General features: G+C 37.5%; 1 protein-coding gene and 1 long non-coding RNA gene across 2 annotated transcripts; both read left to right on the forward strand.

Annotated features, from left to right (window-relative positions):
• Positions 1 to 3,523: 3,523 nt before the first annotated feature.
• LOC137092426 (uncharacterized) lies at positions 3,524 to 4,782 on the forward strand. The gene is made up of 4 exons (XR_010908285.1): positions 3,524 to 3,688; positions 3,856 to 3,906; positions 4,020 to 4,142; positions 4,367 to 4,782. It is a non-coding gene; the product is annotated as an uncharacterized lncRNA (long non-coding RNA).
• An 8,861-nt stretch (positions 4,783 to 13,643) lies between these two features.
• drd1a (dopamine receptor D1a) lies at positions 13,644 to 16,168 on the forward strand. Its single transcript, XM_067456673.1, has 2 exons — positions 13,644 to 14,055; positions 14,162 to 16,168. The coding sequence occupies exon 2, from the start codon at positions 14,546 to 14,548 to the stop codon at positions 15,647 to 15,649; it is 1,104 nt and encodes a 367-aa protein (XP_067312774.1). The 5' UTR covers positions 13,644 to 14,055; positions 14,162 to 14,545; the 3' UTR covers positions 15,650 to 16,168.
• Positions 16,169 to 17,598: the final 1,430 nt, after the last annotated feature.

Consider the following 17,598-nt stretch of genomic DNA (forward strand, 5'->3'; position numbering starts at 1 on the left):
CTATGCTTTCAATAACGGAAACAGAAAAGATTAGTTCTTTTGATCAATTCTCGGGTTTGAGTCGTTCGTTCTTCCTGTTAGTCCCATAGAGTCTATGCTTTCAATAACGGAAACAGAAAAGATTAGTTCTTTTGATCGAGTCTCGGGTTTGAGTCGTTCGTTCTTTTGTCACCATATAGAACACTAGTTCACAACCTTTTTAGTAAAAAGCACGTAGTTATTATTTTTTTAATTTATATTATTCTCAGTTATTATCAGACATATACAAATATGGGAAATATATTGACTATTCAAGTCTAACATCACAAATTCAATTAGACTAATTTTGAATCAACTGTGTGTGTGTGTGTGTGTGTGTGTGTGTGTGTGTGTGTGTGTGTGTATACACACACACACACACACACACACACACACACACACACACACACACACACACACACAGCATGGGACTGACAGCAAGAACGAAAGACTCAAACTCGAGACTCAAAAGAACTAATCTTTTCTGTTTCCGTTACTGACAGCATAGACTCTATGGGACTAACAGGAAGAACGAAAGACTCAAACCCGAGACTCAAAAGAACTAATCATTCGGAGATTCAGAGCTGAATCAGAGGCCATATGTTGCGTAATGCGCATGCGCGGTCAATACAAAATGAACGAATCACTATCTGAGACAACTCGGTGGTCTCGAGTCATAATAAAGATTCGTTCAAAATGAACGAATCGTTCATGAACGACACATGACGCAGACCCAGGTGAAAGCAAAACGCCGTCGTGAACCCCTGGCTAGTATGGAAATACTTTGGATATAGAAAAAAATAATCTGGTGTTGTCCTCATAGCTGTCAACCCTCCCGTTTTTCCCGGGTTTCTCACGTATTTTAGCTCTTTTCCCGCTGTCTTCCCGTTTTAGTATTTTCCCGTAAAATATCCCGTTTTTTACGCTCTGATTGTCTTAACTCAGAACACGCAACTACATCTGTGTCTGAAGCTTTTAACGGTCTACTGAGAGAGAGAGAGAACAAAACGACAGCCCACGGACAGAACTAAACATTCAAATAGCCTAGTTTCACTTTACACTAGATTGTGATAATGTGATTTAATTTAGATTTTGGCTTCTTTGGCAAAGATTATAATTTTGATATTCATATCTAGCGCAACTTAATTCCCATTGCAGCAGTTGCCTACGCTGTCATTTCTCCATATAACTCAAACGCAATGACAGAATAAGCACGATCAGTGATTGTTGTAAAATGCAGTCTAGCTACTGTTGGTAAATTGTGGGACGCGTTTAATAATAAAAAGAGCGATTAAAAGCACAAACATGTGTGCAAGAGATTGTTCCCAAGTCGGCGCGCGCACTCTGAAACAGCCGCAACGAGACGAGCAAATCACACTTTCGGTTTCACACTCGTGTCTAAACGATCAAATGTACTCAAACATCTATGTCAAAATGACCGGCTTGGAGAGTCTCTTAAACACAGTTTGTGTCTAAAATGGACGTAGTTATTATGGATAGTCGGGAGAAAGTGTAATGTATCTGCCTATTATCAGTCGCCTATAGATCTGCACATCTGTCTTAAAGAGGCAGCGGTGTAAATAAACATGATGACGAATTACTGCGAATTAAACAACCAAATGCAAAGATAAAATCACTCACAGCTCTTGAATGAATAACCAGCTTTAATAAGCATTATTTTGGCTATTTATGATAAACTATGCAGTGTTATTTTACGTTTGATTAGCCTACTAGAATTCTTCCTGAAATTAAAGCACTGTGCAGGCCTATATAATGTGTATCTTTGTTAATTGTGTGTGTGTGTGTGTGTATATATATATATATATATATAATCTCAAAAAGTACCGATAAGAATACCGTTAAAGTACCGGACCGATAAGCAGTATCGTTAAGAGTAGTAATACCAACCTTAACGATACCCATCCCTAGGTTTAACCAACCAAAACCAAAACCGAGTAATGTTAATTTGTTCCTAAATAAAGCACTTCAAACATATACATTGGTCTGTCATTCTTTAATAGATATTGTGTAGTTATAAACTCTAGACTGTTAATGATTAGTGCTTTTTTTTTTTAGTTTGTGGGATCATGTATAAGAATCATGTATAAAAAAAGCTATACTCTTTACTGGTAAATATTACAGTAAACAAACATTACAGACAATAGACCAAGGCAGCTCTGGCATAATGTCAATAACATTATGCTTAATATATATTGTGTAGTTATAAACTCTTTAGACTGTTATGATTAGTGCTTCTTCTTTTTTTTTTTTTTTTTTAGTTTGTGGACAAGAATCGTGTAAAAAAAAAAAATCCCTTATTTTGGGGATGGATTCCGGGAAATCTCCCTTATTTTCAATGTTCAATGTTGACAGCAATGGTTGTCCTGGAGGATATCAAATGTGCACAAAATGTGGATGCAAATGAAGAAACACATAGAACATGTTCGGGAACATCCCTCTGTGCAAATAAAGGTATGTTTATAACTTAGGCTGATTGATTTCTGTGACGCAGAGGGAATCCCGGAATCCAGTCATGAACCTTAACTTTACATTATAACGTAGAATTGGCGTAATACACGCAAACTGGTGGATGAACGACAAACTCAAATGTAGAGCTGTAGGCCTTAGAAATAAATCAAATCGTGACATGGTCTGTGAACATTAAAGCACATGAATATGAATATGAAAGCTATATGAATATATGATCTGCTTGTTCTCTCTCTGTGAATGAGCTGCTCTGTCTACTACATATTGACTCTATTATTCTTTAAAAAAAAATACGAATTAATGATAAAAATAAGTTGTTAATCTAATTCATAATAATTTATTGAATTAAGTTTATTAGACATGTTTTATTGAAATTTTAATAAACAAAATAAACAAATGGTTTTAAATTTGTTATAATAAAGCATTTGTTCAAACAAATTAAAAAAGGTTGCAAAGTTCAAGGGGGCCGAATTTTTTTGCAAGGCACTGTATATATATTATAGACCATTTAACTTTGTGATTGGGATGTGAAGAGACTTTCAACCAGCATAACAAAAAATGTTTCTGTAACAACCCTGCCTTTAAATATCTTGTCCTCTTCCTTTTCCAAGAGAGCCTTGCCCAGGTTTTCATTTAAACACCTGTCTGTTCCCTGTCATACGGGATTATGACTATTGGAGCTTTGTTTGCTTTATAGACCATGTTGTGTGCATTATATTAATACAAAAAATATAATTTACATTTGCAGAAGTATATAACAACACAAAAATAACATGCGGACATGAACCATTTTACAGATAATATTGCATATTCCCAGGCAGTTTTTTTTCCTCTGTGGGCAGACAGGCGTTGTTGATGAAACCCCAGTGTTTTCCCCTTTAACAATTTTAGATCTTACACATCATGGCTAGAATTGAGGTGTGACATTAGTTTCCTGTACACGGCGTATTTAAAGGGTTAGAGTGCAGAATGAGATCGTTATCTCTAGACAAGCATCCCTGTGAACAAGAACATGAAACTGCTAATTCTTCTCTTTGCACTGCTTGTTCAAACTAACCCTAGTTTAAGCAGGCCTACCAAAAAGAAGATTTTCTTTATCTTCAACGAAGTTAAGTCCGACCTTCAGAAAATTCAACAAAAATTGGATGGATTTAAACCGGAGGATCTTAAGCAGCATCTGGCAGTAAGTAAATTATTTTTGACTTACAGCAAGGGACTTCAAGTAATTTTGTCTTATCATGGTTTAGCTAAAACTGGTTAAACATTGAGCATGAAGAGAGAAGTATTTGTCTTGATAGCGTATTGTTCCACACATTCTCTAGTATTCAACTGACATTGTCGATTTTTTAGGTATTCAATCACCCAGTAAAAATCCAAACGCCTCGAAATATAGAGAATGCTGTAAGTATTGTGCATTTCCTCTGTATTACAGAACATTGAAACAAATGCTGTAAATAGTAATGTTTTATTATAAAACAATACATTTGTAACTAAGGTTTTTTTTTCACCCACAGTGTGAGTGTGAGGCACTATATGTTCAACACCTGAAAGAATTTATGAGGTTACTTGATCAAATATTTTCCTGGGACCAATTTAGGAACATTTCGGAAAACCTGGATAAAAACCTTCGGGATATGGTAAGACTTCTGTCTTAATTGTATCATCCATTTGGTTATTAATGTTGAAGATAAAGAGTGTAGGTCATTTAAAAGACCTGAAGACACCTCTTCACGACTTTGTTCTTAAAAAATATTCTCATTTCATTTGAACATCTCCGTTCAAGTTGTGCGGCATGGAAAGAGCTGCTTCATCATTTAAAATAACGCAATGCACGCATTTTTTCTTCTTTTGATATTTCCAGAATCCAAGTGGCAACTGCAAGTTCCCTACACACAACATTACAGATGCATCACTCAAAGACTTAATTCAGGATAACATTGATTTCATCGAAAACTGGAATACAAACTGCAAGAAAAGTCGCAAAAGTAACTAAACGGCTATGGACAATGGCGAAACACGTGTCTATTTATTCATATTTATTCGTATTTATTTATTTATTGAGCTATTTATTTTTTCCAGTGCGAGTTGGTTGTTCTTTATCTTCGCACTTAACTGTAAAATGAAATGGATGTGAGTGACAATATGCATTTTAATGTTAAAAAAAGTTGTTTATTGCATAATACATCAAGTTTAAAAAAGTTTTCATCACAGGAAGAAAATGATCTACGGTATGCTTTATTTTTAAAGTATTGACATGTATTGTAACAATACAAACATCGTTACATTATGTCCCGCAGTTTTTTTAATGCTGATTGTAATAAAATAAAAATAATATTTTGAATGTAAACTCTTTTTGTTGCTTGATGTTTCGTCTTGATTCTTGTACAGTAAAAATGGCGTATCTGCTGAAGGCCATACCTTTCAGTGCATTTACAGTCTTGCTCAAAAGTATGGGAACCCCTTGCAGAATCTTTGACAATGTGAATAATTTTAACAAAATAAGAGGGATCATACAAAATACAGTATTTTTTTATTTAGTACTGTACTGTATAAGATATACATAAAAGATGTTTACATAGAGTCCACAAGACAAAAAAATAGCTGAAATTATAAAAACACGGCTGTTTTGCTGTTTGTTCTTGAGTCTCTTGTTTGTCCTGAGCAGTCAAACTGCCCAATATTCTTCAGAAAAATCCTTAAAGTCCTCCAGGTCCCAAAAATGCTTCAATTTCCAGCATCCTTTGGATATCTGAACCCTCTCCAGCAGTGACTGTATGATTTTGAGATCCATCTTTTCACACTGAGGACAACTGAGGGACTCAAACACAACTATTAAAAAAGGTTAAAGCATTCACTGATGCTCCAGGGGAAACTTTTTTTTTTCTTACTTTTTATTAGATTTTTAAAAGAACACAAATATAAAAAAAGAGATAAGAAACAAATTCTGTCAGCACTGCTTACATAAAACATGAATACTTTAAATGACATAGTTATAACTTAGATATGGATAATTCATCATTTCAAGGAGATAAATCTACATCCCAATACCTAATGAACCGGTCACAAATAGATTTTACAGCTCTTTGCCAGGCATGAACCATTCTTGGTTTAGCTTAGGTGGAGGAGAAATTGTCATGAAAATAATCATGAAAAAACGTGGAAGAAAGTTCATCTTAACGATGGAAAATCTTCCTTGTAAAGATTATTCCATTGCTGTAAAACATCTGTCACTTTTTGAGAGATTTCTTAAATTTATTGAATACACATCTGATATTGTCATTTTGACGTTGGAGAGAAACAAAAGAATTTCATCTGCATAAAGTGATTTAGAATGTTTAGAACCGTAAACAATAATGGGATATATGGATTTGTGTTTTCTTATGGCTTGAGCAAGGGGTTCTAATGATAACGCAAATACTAATGGTGAGAGAGGGCAGCCTTGTCGTGTGCCCCTCTGCAATGGAAATGATGAAGACTGACAGGTGCCTGTGGTAACTGAGGCCAGGGGAGTTTCGTATAGAATTTGTATCATAGATAATAGAGGGACACTTTTGAACAGGAGAAAAACAAATATTTTGTTTAACAATTGTTTCTTTTTTTAATTATGCCCTTTGGAAGCAACAGAAGATACTTACATGTTTCCCAGAAGACAAATTAAGTACAATTTACACTGATCTTCAAATTCAGAAAGTATGCAAATATGCAAAAGATGCTGGAAAACTGAAGAATTTTCGGGACCTGAAGGATTTCTCTTAAGATCATCAGAAGATAATGCAACAGAATTTAATTCAGCTGTACAGCCGCTCTGGAGAAAGCGGTGACGTTATCCAGCTAATTTAAATTATTATATAGTGTCAATGTGGGCAGATCGGTAATCTAGTTGAAATTTAGGTGTCCCCAACTGAACAAGCCAAAAGCCAAAGGCGACAGTGGCAAGGAACCAAAACTCCTTCAGGGCCAGAATGGAGAAAAAAAACCTTGGGAAAAACCAGTCTCAGTCGGGGTGCCAGTTCTCCTCTGGCCGACAAACAAACAGCGTATGATTATGATTCAGGCAACCTTACAGGACAGAAGTCGGATTAGATAAATATATATTCAAAAGATTATTTGAAAGATCGGAGTCATCTAGCCACAGAAAGGTTTATTAAGGATGCCGTGTCAATGTTGCATTTACAGGAGGAGGTTAATCGACACACACTCTGCAGAAATTTCAGGGATGCGTTGGTCACGTCTAAACACAGGTCCACCATCTGATCTGGATACGGCCCTGATCCGGCTGACTGTAGAACAATGGGCATTTAACTGCTCAGGAAAAACATTACTAAATGTAAACTATATGTAAACATATAGATTAAAATGACTGACATTTTCACAGATTCTGTAAGAGGTGTGTAAACTGTATATGCCGAAACAAAAGTTCATGTTGCATATGGCATAATATTTATAGCCCACTCTACAGATCTCTATTGCTGCAGAAGTGCTGTGGTAAATTTGACTTCACTCACTTGTAACTGACCCAGCTGTGTATTGTTTATCTTCTCTTGGGATGTGGTGCATCTTGAAGGAGGCTGTGTATACAATATTAAGTCTGATGGATGGAAACAGACAGTCCCGCAGCTGCTGGCGGTGTCCTGACGAGAGGGAACATCCCTAACAACACAAGAATGGAATATTCAGGAGACCAGTGACTAAGAACATCCAGCTTCCAGAGTGTGTTTCAAAACCATTATGTCAGAAAGTGTCCTTCCTCGGTCTTGTGAAGACTTCAGGATCAATCAGTTCATGACTCTCACCACACAAGATACACTTCTGTGTCCCATCAGGCTTTTTTTGGTAACACTTTGCAAGGTCATGGCTAAAAGTCGTTTGATGACATTAGTTAAAGGACAACTCTGGTGAGAAATGAACCTAGGTGTAATTAACAGATGGTTATCGAGTAGATCGTTCTCTGGGATGCGTTTTCATGGAAATCGAATATAAAGAGTTTTATCTTTAAAAACAGATTAGCTTATAACACTAGTCTATGGGGCACAGGGTAGTGAAATTAAATCTCTAGTTAATAGCACTAACAAGGCTCAAAATAGCCTCACACTAACACGGCAGCATAATGAGGGTCCCTACATGCAAACCGAAGCATTGAGAACTTTGTAAGTGTACAAGCAGTTTTATAAGAAGATACTTTATAAAGACAGTACATTACGTGTTTAAAGACAGTGCCTTACGCGTTCACGGAAAGGCACCATCTTGGAAAACAGTCTCGACGAATCGATCCACGAGCGCTGTTCTAAGTGAGCTGGTCGATAGGAATTAAGTTTGTGAAATGTAACATGGACATTTTTATTTTTATTTATTTATTTTCTCTGTTGTGATCAGTGTTTTCTTCCGGGAACAACAGACCATATGAGATTCCAAGTCACAGTTAATCACTTAGCAGAGCGTTCGTGGCTTGACTGGTCGAGACTGTTTTCCAAGATGGCGCCTCTCTGTGAACGCGTAATGCACTGTCTTTATAAAGTATCTTCTTATTAAACTGTTTGTACTCTTACAAAGTTCTTAATGCTTCGGTTTGCATGTAGGGACCCTCATTATGCTGCCGTGTTAGTGTGAGGCTATTTTTAGCCTTGTTAGTGGAATTAACTAGAGATTTAATTTCACTTATTGCCCCATTCACTTACCTATGCCCCATAGACAAGCGTTATAAGCTAAGTTTCAATCTTAGTTATTAATCTTAGTTTCAATATTTGCTAATGCATACAATCAAAGCCGTAGCTGTTACCTGAGCTAACATGAACTGGCAGCACTACAAAAAAGCATTTTAAAAAATCCAAAAGATTATGAATTGTATAGTAAAATACCATCAAAATAAATAAAAAAATATGACCGACATAAGAACACATTAGGGCTACCTGTAGTTCAGTTTTCATTTCTGTGCAGTCTAATTTCTAATCGTAATATACCAACAAATGAATGTAAATAAAATAATACAAAAATAAAACAAAATAATTGATATTTACCATATTGCACATGGCAAAACTGAGAAAGACACAACAAAGAAAACTCTGTAACTGTATGAATTGAGTGTGCAACTATTACAGTGAACCATTAAAATGACTAACCTGTCCAGCTGAAAAAAAGCTGAACAAGCCTTCAAAACACAGAGTTAACGCCACCTTCAAAAGCCCCTTTTATCCTTGTTTTCGCACAGACCAGGTCAAGTCTCTTTTTTCTGTAACCATTTCGAAGTTCTAAGTCTTTTGCATTTTTCAGCGGATGAATCTCCAGTTGTCACTGGTGATTGTTGTTTGAATCTGTCTTGATCCGCCATCAAATTAATAAGTTTAATAATATCAAGTGCTGTGAGAAAAGGCTATAAATCTCCACCTCCAACATCCTCAAACGCAATATAGCCTGCTAAACGCGACTCTTCTTTATGTGTAGAGATGCGACGTAAAGATATGCTCGAATTTCCCGCAGAAATCCACCAGTACCACTGGAATTAAAAACATCATTACAAGCTTATCGTTGTACATCGAGCTACAGTAAGCAGATGGTTTTGAACACTGGCTTGTTATACTTGCACAAAAAAGTATTTTGGATAATTTTGAACCCAAAAAACTTACGGACTGCAGCTTTAAGTACTGAGTAATGTTAATGAACAATATGTATTGTTGCATGTGATTATGCATAATTTACTGTTAATACTAGGGTAAATATATGTAAAATAAAGTGTTACCATCCAAAAAAACAACAAAAACAATGAAAAGTAGCTATTTATGGACATCAAATGCCTGTATCTCTTCTTAAGTAACACGCATGTTGTTAATGTAGTAATAACTATAAATCATGCATAATTACATGCAACTAACCCTAAACCAAAACCCAACCTAACACTAGCTTAAACTGAATCTAATGTTAACAAATGAAACCTTGTTGTAAAGTGTTAACACTTTTTTACTATGTAGTTTATGTGGATATTTTGAGGTTGACGATTAACATTTTCTGAAGGCTCCTTAAATAGATTTTCATCATATGTTCTATACAAAATTGAGTCTTTGTACCCTTGTTTTCATCTAACATTATGAAGACTTCATCATAGATACACCCAGGGGCGTCGGACTGGGGGGATAAAGGGTACCGAGTACCCAGGGCCCGAGGCTGTGGGGGCCCTTTAGAAGTCAGTAGTTTTCTATACATTTATCAGAGTGTGGCTTATTTTGTTTACGTTTTAAGTGTTTTTATGATAAAAATGCAATACCCCACCTATTGGTATCACTATGGTATTTGGTACAGGGGCCCAGCAAGATGGTTTGTACCCAGGGCCCAAAATTTGGTGCTACGCCGCTGGATACACTTTATCTGAACCCTGTCCAAAACCACAAAGGGAGTCATCATCTGCATTGCAATTACTTTATTTATAAACTCCATCGAGTTAGAACCGGACTAGTCAGAGACAGTATACACTCACACAATACACGACCACATGCTCGTATTTTGTGGGTGTTATTACGACACCGAGAAGCATTCGATAGAAAATCCATCCATTTCACAACCAAGTTGGTCACTTCCCTGTTTTTGGTTTTTGAGACATACGGTCCCAGTTGTAGCTTCAGGTCTATCATGCATCACAGAACAGATATTTTATTTCTTTGGTATGTAGATGAACAATTGCGTATTTTATTTCTGTTGGGCTGATAGTTTGGCAAGAAGGAAGAGGATGAGCAGGGTGATGTCCAACTTTTTGTTGCATCAGTTTGCATGTATTTATTGAAGGTCCTCATATGCTTTATCAAATAATATCCCAAGGCATGAAATCATCAGTCTTTCATTTGATGATAATGATGAGTGATTGCAAATGAGTCACGAAAGAGCCTCTATGTGCCTACATATAACTATACTTAGATTTGTTGTCAGACTAACCGGCAGACAATGATGACTGAAATAATCCACACCAGTCACAATAGTTTTGAAAGACACTGCAAGAGCAGCTGGAGGTTGTGTAAGCCCTCAAACGAGGCTTCGGCGAGCACCAGACAGATCGTCTCCTTTGAGGCTGTGATTTATGGGCTGCTGGTGGTCAAATCTAAACTCACAGATCTCTGTGTCTTTGATGATTTTTCAAGTGTCCACATTCATCACTCCAACCTGAGAAACCATGTAGCCATGTCCGCATTGATCTAGATCTGATCTTGAAATAGGCTGACCTTAATCTGGAAAGAGCCACGGAAGGAAATGATCAGAAAGAGTGTCAGCACGCCTTATATGGTCAGCGAACACCTTTAGATGTGTGCCATTTACACAAGAGGCTATAGCAATCACACTGTGTGACAGTATGACCGTACACAACATTTCCATTGGGGCCCCACCTGATTATATAGACAATATAACAATTCATAGTTGTAACCCTGGACCACAAAACCAGTCATAAGTATTTGTGGCAACAATCCATTGTAAGGGTCAAAATGATTGATTTTTCTTTTATGCCAAAAATCATTTGGATACTAAATAAAGATCATGTTCCATGAAGATATTTTGTAAATTTCCTACAGTAAATATATAAAATGCATTATTAGTAGTAATATGCATTGCTAAGCACTTCATCTGGACAACTTTAAAGGCAATTTTCTCAATATTTAGACTTTTTTGCACCCTCAGATTCCAGATAGTTGTCTCTCGGCCAAATATTAACAAACCATACATCAATGGAAAGCTTATTTATTCAGCTTTCAGATGATTAATACATCTATATTAATATAATTATAATAAATTACCCATATGACTGGTTTTGTGGTCCAGGTTCACATTTAAGCAATGATGGGACACATCATGAGACTACCAGTCAATATAAATGGATCAATAACTAAAATTGTAGGCTTATGCTTATAAATATTGCAAGACCTTATCAAATTGATTACATCACTGTGAGAATGTGGCATCAACAATGCATTGCAACAATAAAAGGAAAAATGTCACTTTTAAGGAAAGGGATAGTTATTGGTAGAGAGAATATATGATTTTTCCAAGCAATTGCTGCAGGCAAAAGATGCTTGTTTCGAGTCTTTCAAAGCAGTGCAATATTAACCGTTGTTGCACAGAAAACGCACTGAGGAAAGACACCCCTTTATAGATCTAAAGATGCCATCCTCCTCCTCCTCCTCCTCATCATCAGCATCATCGCAAAAGTTTCTCTCACACAATTCCACTAAACTACAGGTTTGAGCAAACTTCAAGAGCAGCCCAACATTCAAATTTAGAGGAAATGATAGACAGAAAAAAAAAACAATACTCCCATATAGGACTTTTTATCTCCCATTCCTTACTTATAATACCCTCCTCTTGCCAGAGTGTTGACATATCCTTAGTGATAATTTACAAAATGTATACAACAGTATTATACATATTTCATTTCCATATTGCATTGCATATCTGAATATTTAAAAATATTAATAATCTTTATATATAATAATCTTTTTAAATAATAATAATAAATAATACAAAGCAATCATAAATGCAGCAGGACAAACAAACAGTGTGTAAATGCTCTAGGAATTCATCCATAATACATGCTGTTCTTCAGTAGGACTGCTTATTCATATGATGGCACTTTACTGTAACAAATGACTAATAAGGGATGCAGATAATGACATGCAGTATTTATCATTCTATTCATATTTTATCTGAGTTCAACAGTTTACATGCATGAAATGGGCTGTGCTATCTTTTAATTTGGCAAAACTGGCAACAAATTTGGTTACAATTTATTTTATTATTGTCGTTTATCGTGATATCTTTTAACAGACAAAATGAAGAAGACAAACATTCAGCCATTATAACAGTAAGTTAAAATCTAAATAACATTAAAAATAAATAAAAAGAACACACACACACACACACACACACACACACACACACACACACACACACACACGTTGGTCTATGTGGTTTACAGGGACTCTCCATAGGCGTAATGGTTTTTATACTGTACAAACCGTATTTTCTATCCCCTTACACTGCCCCTGCCCCTAAACCTACCCATCACAGGAAACATTCTGCATTTTTACTTTCTCAAAAAAACATCATTTAGTATGTTTTTAAGGCCGTTTGAATTATGAGGACATTTGATATGTCCTCATAAACCACATTTATAGTGTAATACCAGTGTAATACCCATATAGTTATACAAATTTGTGTCCTCATAAACCACATAAACAGGCTCACACACACACACACACACACACACACACACACACACACACACACACACACACACACACACACACACACACACACACACACACACACACACATAATTAAAACTGGTCAGTTACACTTAAGTGTAAACGACAGATACAGAAAAAAATATTTGAGACATATTGCTTCAGAATATCCACAACACTATTACATGTTCAGCAGATTATGTAAAAGAAAGATAACATACAAAACAAACAAAAAAACAAAAAAACAAAATCTTGACATTCAAACCAGTACAACAGTGCTGAAATGTTAGGTTACAGTGTAATTATATATTTAAGTACTGGGTAATATCAATTAACACCGTGTAATTGCTATAGGGTTTAGGGTTTTGTTGAGAGTTAGTCGCCTGTAATTATGCATTATTAACTGTGCATGTACAAGGACACTGTAAAATAAAGTGTTAAATGTTTAATAATGAAGCCTTTGTAAAGTACTGAGGGTAACAAACAAGTAACATCACTGGATGCCATAAACACGAGCATAACAGAAATGTAAAATCATGTAAGAAACACATTTGCTTGATATATAAGACTCCCCATTAGGTGTCCTCATAGACTTGTTTTAGGTTAATAGCATCTGACAAACCAAATATGTGAGTTTTGCTCCTTAATTCAGGTAGGCTATCTCCTTATTTTCGGTTAGGTAAACACAGCAGTGAAAATCTGCAGCACTCAGGTAAATAAACGAATTAGCCAATGATTCACACAGAATCCTACTGAAGTGGAAAACTATAACAACAATAAAGAAACTTGGTCGTGTAATTAATAGTCTGACCATAAAATAAAGATTTAATTAAGATAAACGGATCATGAATCGTTCAAGTTCGTAATGGGGTCGTAATATTAAGAGCGCGCCGCGCACGTGCACTAAGCTTTCCACTGTAACTCACATGTTTTCCTTTCTTTCAGCGTCGAGCGCGACTCTAAAACTGGACGACCTACTGTTAGAGTAATTTATCAAGCCCCTCGGGCTCGGACACGACACATCTCGGTGTTAAATGTATTTGTCATGTCACTCGGCGTGGGTCTCTCCAATCTCGCCGCACGCGCAGCATGCAAACGACGCGCATTCGTCGCGTGGAGCTCGTGCTGCTCGGGCATCCTGATGGAATAACACCTGATCTTCGACAGGATGAAGGTGCGTTACAATCATCCATCGAGGACGTACACAAAACAAGTTTTCTTTCTGGTTTATTTAAATTAATCTTACGGAGAGGATGGTTCAAAGAGCAAACTGTGCAACATTTCTCAGATGAATGCAGCTTTAAGCACAAAAGAAGCTCTTCGTGCTATCTAACAGGTGAGGATAAGTTTTTTCCACTGTATTTTTGATAGAGAATATGTTAGAGCTCTGCTTTGTGCATTTATTCTTTTAATATTAGTTTTGTCCCTTTTTTGACTAACAGAACGGCAGGTTATTGCTCACTGGAATCTTAAACGTCCTCTAATGGCATAAGGACTCCTACATGATCACCCCAATATATATAAGAGAATGCTCAAAACGGTGTGCTGAGAGATTTGAACTTATCTGAACAGTTTAGATGGATGCAGGATCACTGATATGCTGCTAATATATTGTGATATCCTTGATCAACCGGCATGGCAGTAAAACTGAGCTGAAGGACTTTATTGGCACTGTCCAAACTGCAGGGAGAAAAAAAAAAGTGCAATGGAGCATGAATCGTTAACTTTGGTATGAACATACCACATTACCTGTGACAGGTCTGACAGACTCTAAGATGAAGTGTTCGAACACTTCACGTCCAGTTCTCATGATGCAGTGATCTTTAATGCACAGCATTATGGCAGTGATGGATCTGAACTTGACAACAGTAATCGACAGCGGCTTCATGGAAAGTGACCAGTCCAGGCGGGTTCTGACCGGTTGCTTTCTTTCCGTTCTAATCCTCTCCACCCTATTCGGGAACACGCTGGTTTGTGCAGCTGTCACAAAATTCCGGCACCTGCGCTCTAAAGTCACAAACTTTTTTGTCATCTCACTGGCAGTGTCAGACCTGCTGGTGGCCATTCTGGTCATGCCCTGGAAGGCTGTGACAGAGGTAGCCGGCTTTTGGCCCTTTGGTGCTTTCTGTGACATTTGGGTCGCTTTTGATATCATGTGCTCCACGGCTTCCATCCTGAACCTCTGCGTTATCAGCGTGGACCGATACTGGGCCATTTCCAGCCCGTTCCGCTACGAGAGGAAGATGACTCCCAGGGTGGCCTTTGTGATGATCAGCATGGCTTGGACCCTGTCTGTGCTCATCTCCTTCATCCCAGTGCAGCTCAAATGGCACAAGGCTCAGCCAGTGAGCTTCCCCGAGGTCAACGCTTCTCACAGGGCTCTGCTGACGGACAACTGTGACTCCAGCCTCAACCGAACGTACGCCATCTCCTCCTCGCTCATCAGCTTTTACATTCCCGTCGCCATCATGATTGTAACGTACACTCAGATTTACCGAATCGCCCAGAAGCAGATCCGACGGATCTCAGCTCTGGAAAGAGCTGCGGAGAATGCCAAGATCCGCCATGACAGCATGGGCAGCAGCTCCAACATGGACTCTGAAAGCTCCTTCAAACTGTCCTTCAAAAGGGAGACGAAAGTCTTAAAAACCTTGTCTGTCATAATGGGGGTTTTTGTGTGCTGCTGGTTGCCATTCTTCATCCTAAACTGCATGGTGCCATTTTGTAAGCGCACTTCGGATGGCCTCCCCTGCATCAGTCCAACAACATTTGATGTTTTTGTCTGGTTCGGATGGGCCAATTCTTCTCTCAACCCCATCATATACGCCTTCAATGCCGACTTTCGCCGAGCTTTTGCAATCCTTTTGGGGTGCCAGAGACTCTGTCCAGGAACTAATAGCATGGAGACACCGAGCCTGAACAAGAACTGAGAAGCAATGCTCAATGTGGGAGCCCATGTCACACCAATCCTTTGCCAAGGAAGGCTGTTGGAAAAAGGGGGAAATGGATTTGGGATTAAGACTCTGGGAAGAGAGCCCTCCTGCTGGGCTGGAGTGCAGGGAAAGCAGTTGCGATGTCCCTTAAGAAGCGCTAATCTCTATAAAAATAGCTATGACGCAAGGGTGGTCCCTTTGTCTATTTCAAACAATACTATAATCAACAGATTATTGAATCCACAAGTGACTTGAAGAGATGTTTTATGAAAAGAAATATAGATGTTACTTTGAATGTTTTATCAGAGGTTCATTTTAAAGAAACTGTACAGTAATGTTTGTGAAGCTAGTGCTGGGCAAAACCGCAATACACTGGAACAAGTGTTGTGTATTTATTGCTAAATGAGTGGAGAATATGGTCTCAATGTATCATTCCATTAATATCTGAATCATCACTGAATAAATGACCATTTCAGGCATTTCCAATAAAATTCAGTGTAATCTGAATCGAATACATTGCTGCTTGATAAATATCTATTGCATCCTCTCCACTCTCATTACATTTCCTTTACATCTTGCCTTATTCACGAGACTTAACATTTTTTTTTCCAAAACAAGAGGGCAGATGGTCAATCATGAGATGGCCAACCCATCATTGCTATAATGAACATGTATATTGTTCTGTGGTACTTGTTCTCTTCAAAGCCTCTGATTCATTATTAAACTGTGAAAGCTAAACACTACGACTAGCAGAACAGATGGCCATAAAATAAAAATGCAGATGTGGCAGCGTGCTCAGTTACGGTCATCAAGTAATAGATACGTTATTGTCGAGATTGTAATTATGTTCTGAAAGCGCACGGGGCCTTCGGTCCTGGTACAAAATAACACTGGATTGTTGCTGTGTCTGTGGATGTGATGCAATGTGCCATGTGATAATGTAGAAAATGAACCTCAGAGCGTTTGCGGCAAACTGAATGTAATTAATTGTGATGAGTCTAAATATGTGCCCAATTTTATGGTATTTTCATGCTTTCACAACTCATAATTTCACTGTACTACATTTAATGTTGTGGTGAAATCCTTCAGCGTTACAATGTTAAAGCGGAGTCGAATTTTAGTTATCGGCAACTGATGAGAAAGCAACCATTAGGCCTCATGGTGTTAAAGTTCATTTCATTGGCTTTTGGTAAATTAAATTTAAAGTGTCCATTCTTTCTTTGCGAGCATTGTGTTTGTTAACCTGTGCAAAACGATCAACTTCTAGATTCATAATTCCTCAGCTGCATGCAAGCTCTTATTTTCCACTTGAACGGGAAGCAATAACAGACAGCAGGAACTGTGGCTCTCAACCTCTTAAACTTTCATTGGTTACCGTCAAACGCTTTTTGACACTGTGCAAAGCTGGCATAAATAGAGATAATAAGCTCAGGCCGAATCAGAGGAACTGGGGAGTCAAATTGTTTTTGTTTGCCAGCCTCCGTGAATGTGTAAGAGTCAAGCTTTCGCAGCAGGGCTCTCAAAGCTGACATTCCCACTCAGCCTCAAATACAACACTCTCATATTAGACACAATAGGAAGCATATTGAATGAGTTATTAAACAGAAGACGCTGTGCTTAAGATCCAGAAACAGCAGTGCATGAGTCATCACTGTCATTTGTTGCTTTACACTGCGTTGTGTTTGGTCTAAGTCAGCCGACGGGAAACAGCGGGGCCACTGTGTAATTAGTGGAATGAAGAGCATTAGTATTGTATAGCATACTTGTGCATACCTAATGGAAAGGTACTATAGGAGAGTGTATTTTCAGTTAACCAGCCCCCAGAAATAGTCACACACTGATGTAAATCTATTGGTTTCTCTTGTACAGCTGTAAACCGAAACCTTAAAGAACTATTTACTTAATGAAACCCTTCAGGATTCAGGGATGTTCATATTACTTAATTT

This window comes from Pseudorasbora parva, chromosome 11 (assembly GCF_024679245.1).
Source record: "Pseudorasbora parva isolate DD20220531a chromosome 11, ASM2467924v1, whole genome shotgun sequence".
Classification (NCBI taxonomy): domain Eukaryota; kingdom Metazoa; phylum Chordata; class Actinopteri; order Cypriniformes; family Gobionidae; genus Pseudorasbora; species Pseudorasbora parva.

What these genes read in the sequence shown, in the direction of transcription:
- drd1a (XM_067456673.1), top strand. Translation starts at nt 14,546, where the DNA reads ATGCACAGCATTATGGCAGTGATGGATCTGAACTTGACAACAGTAATC.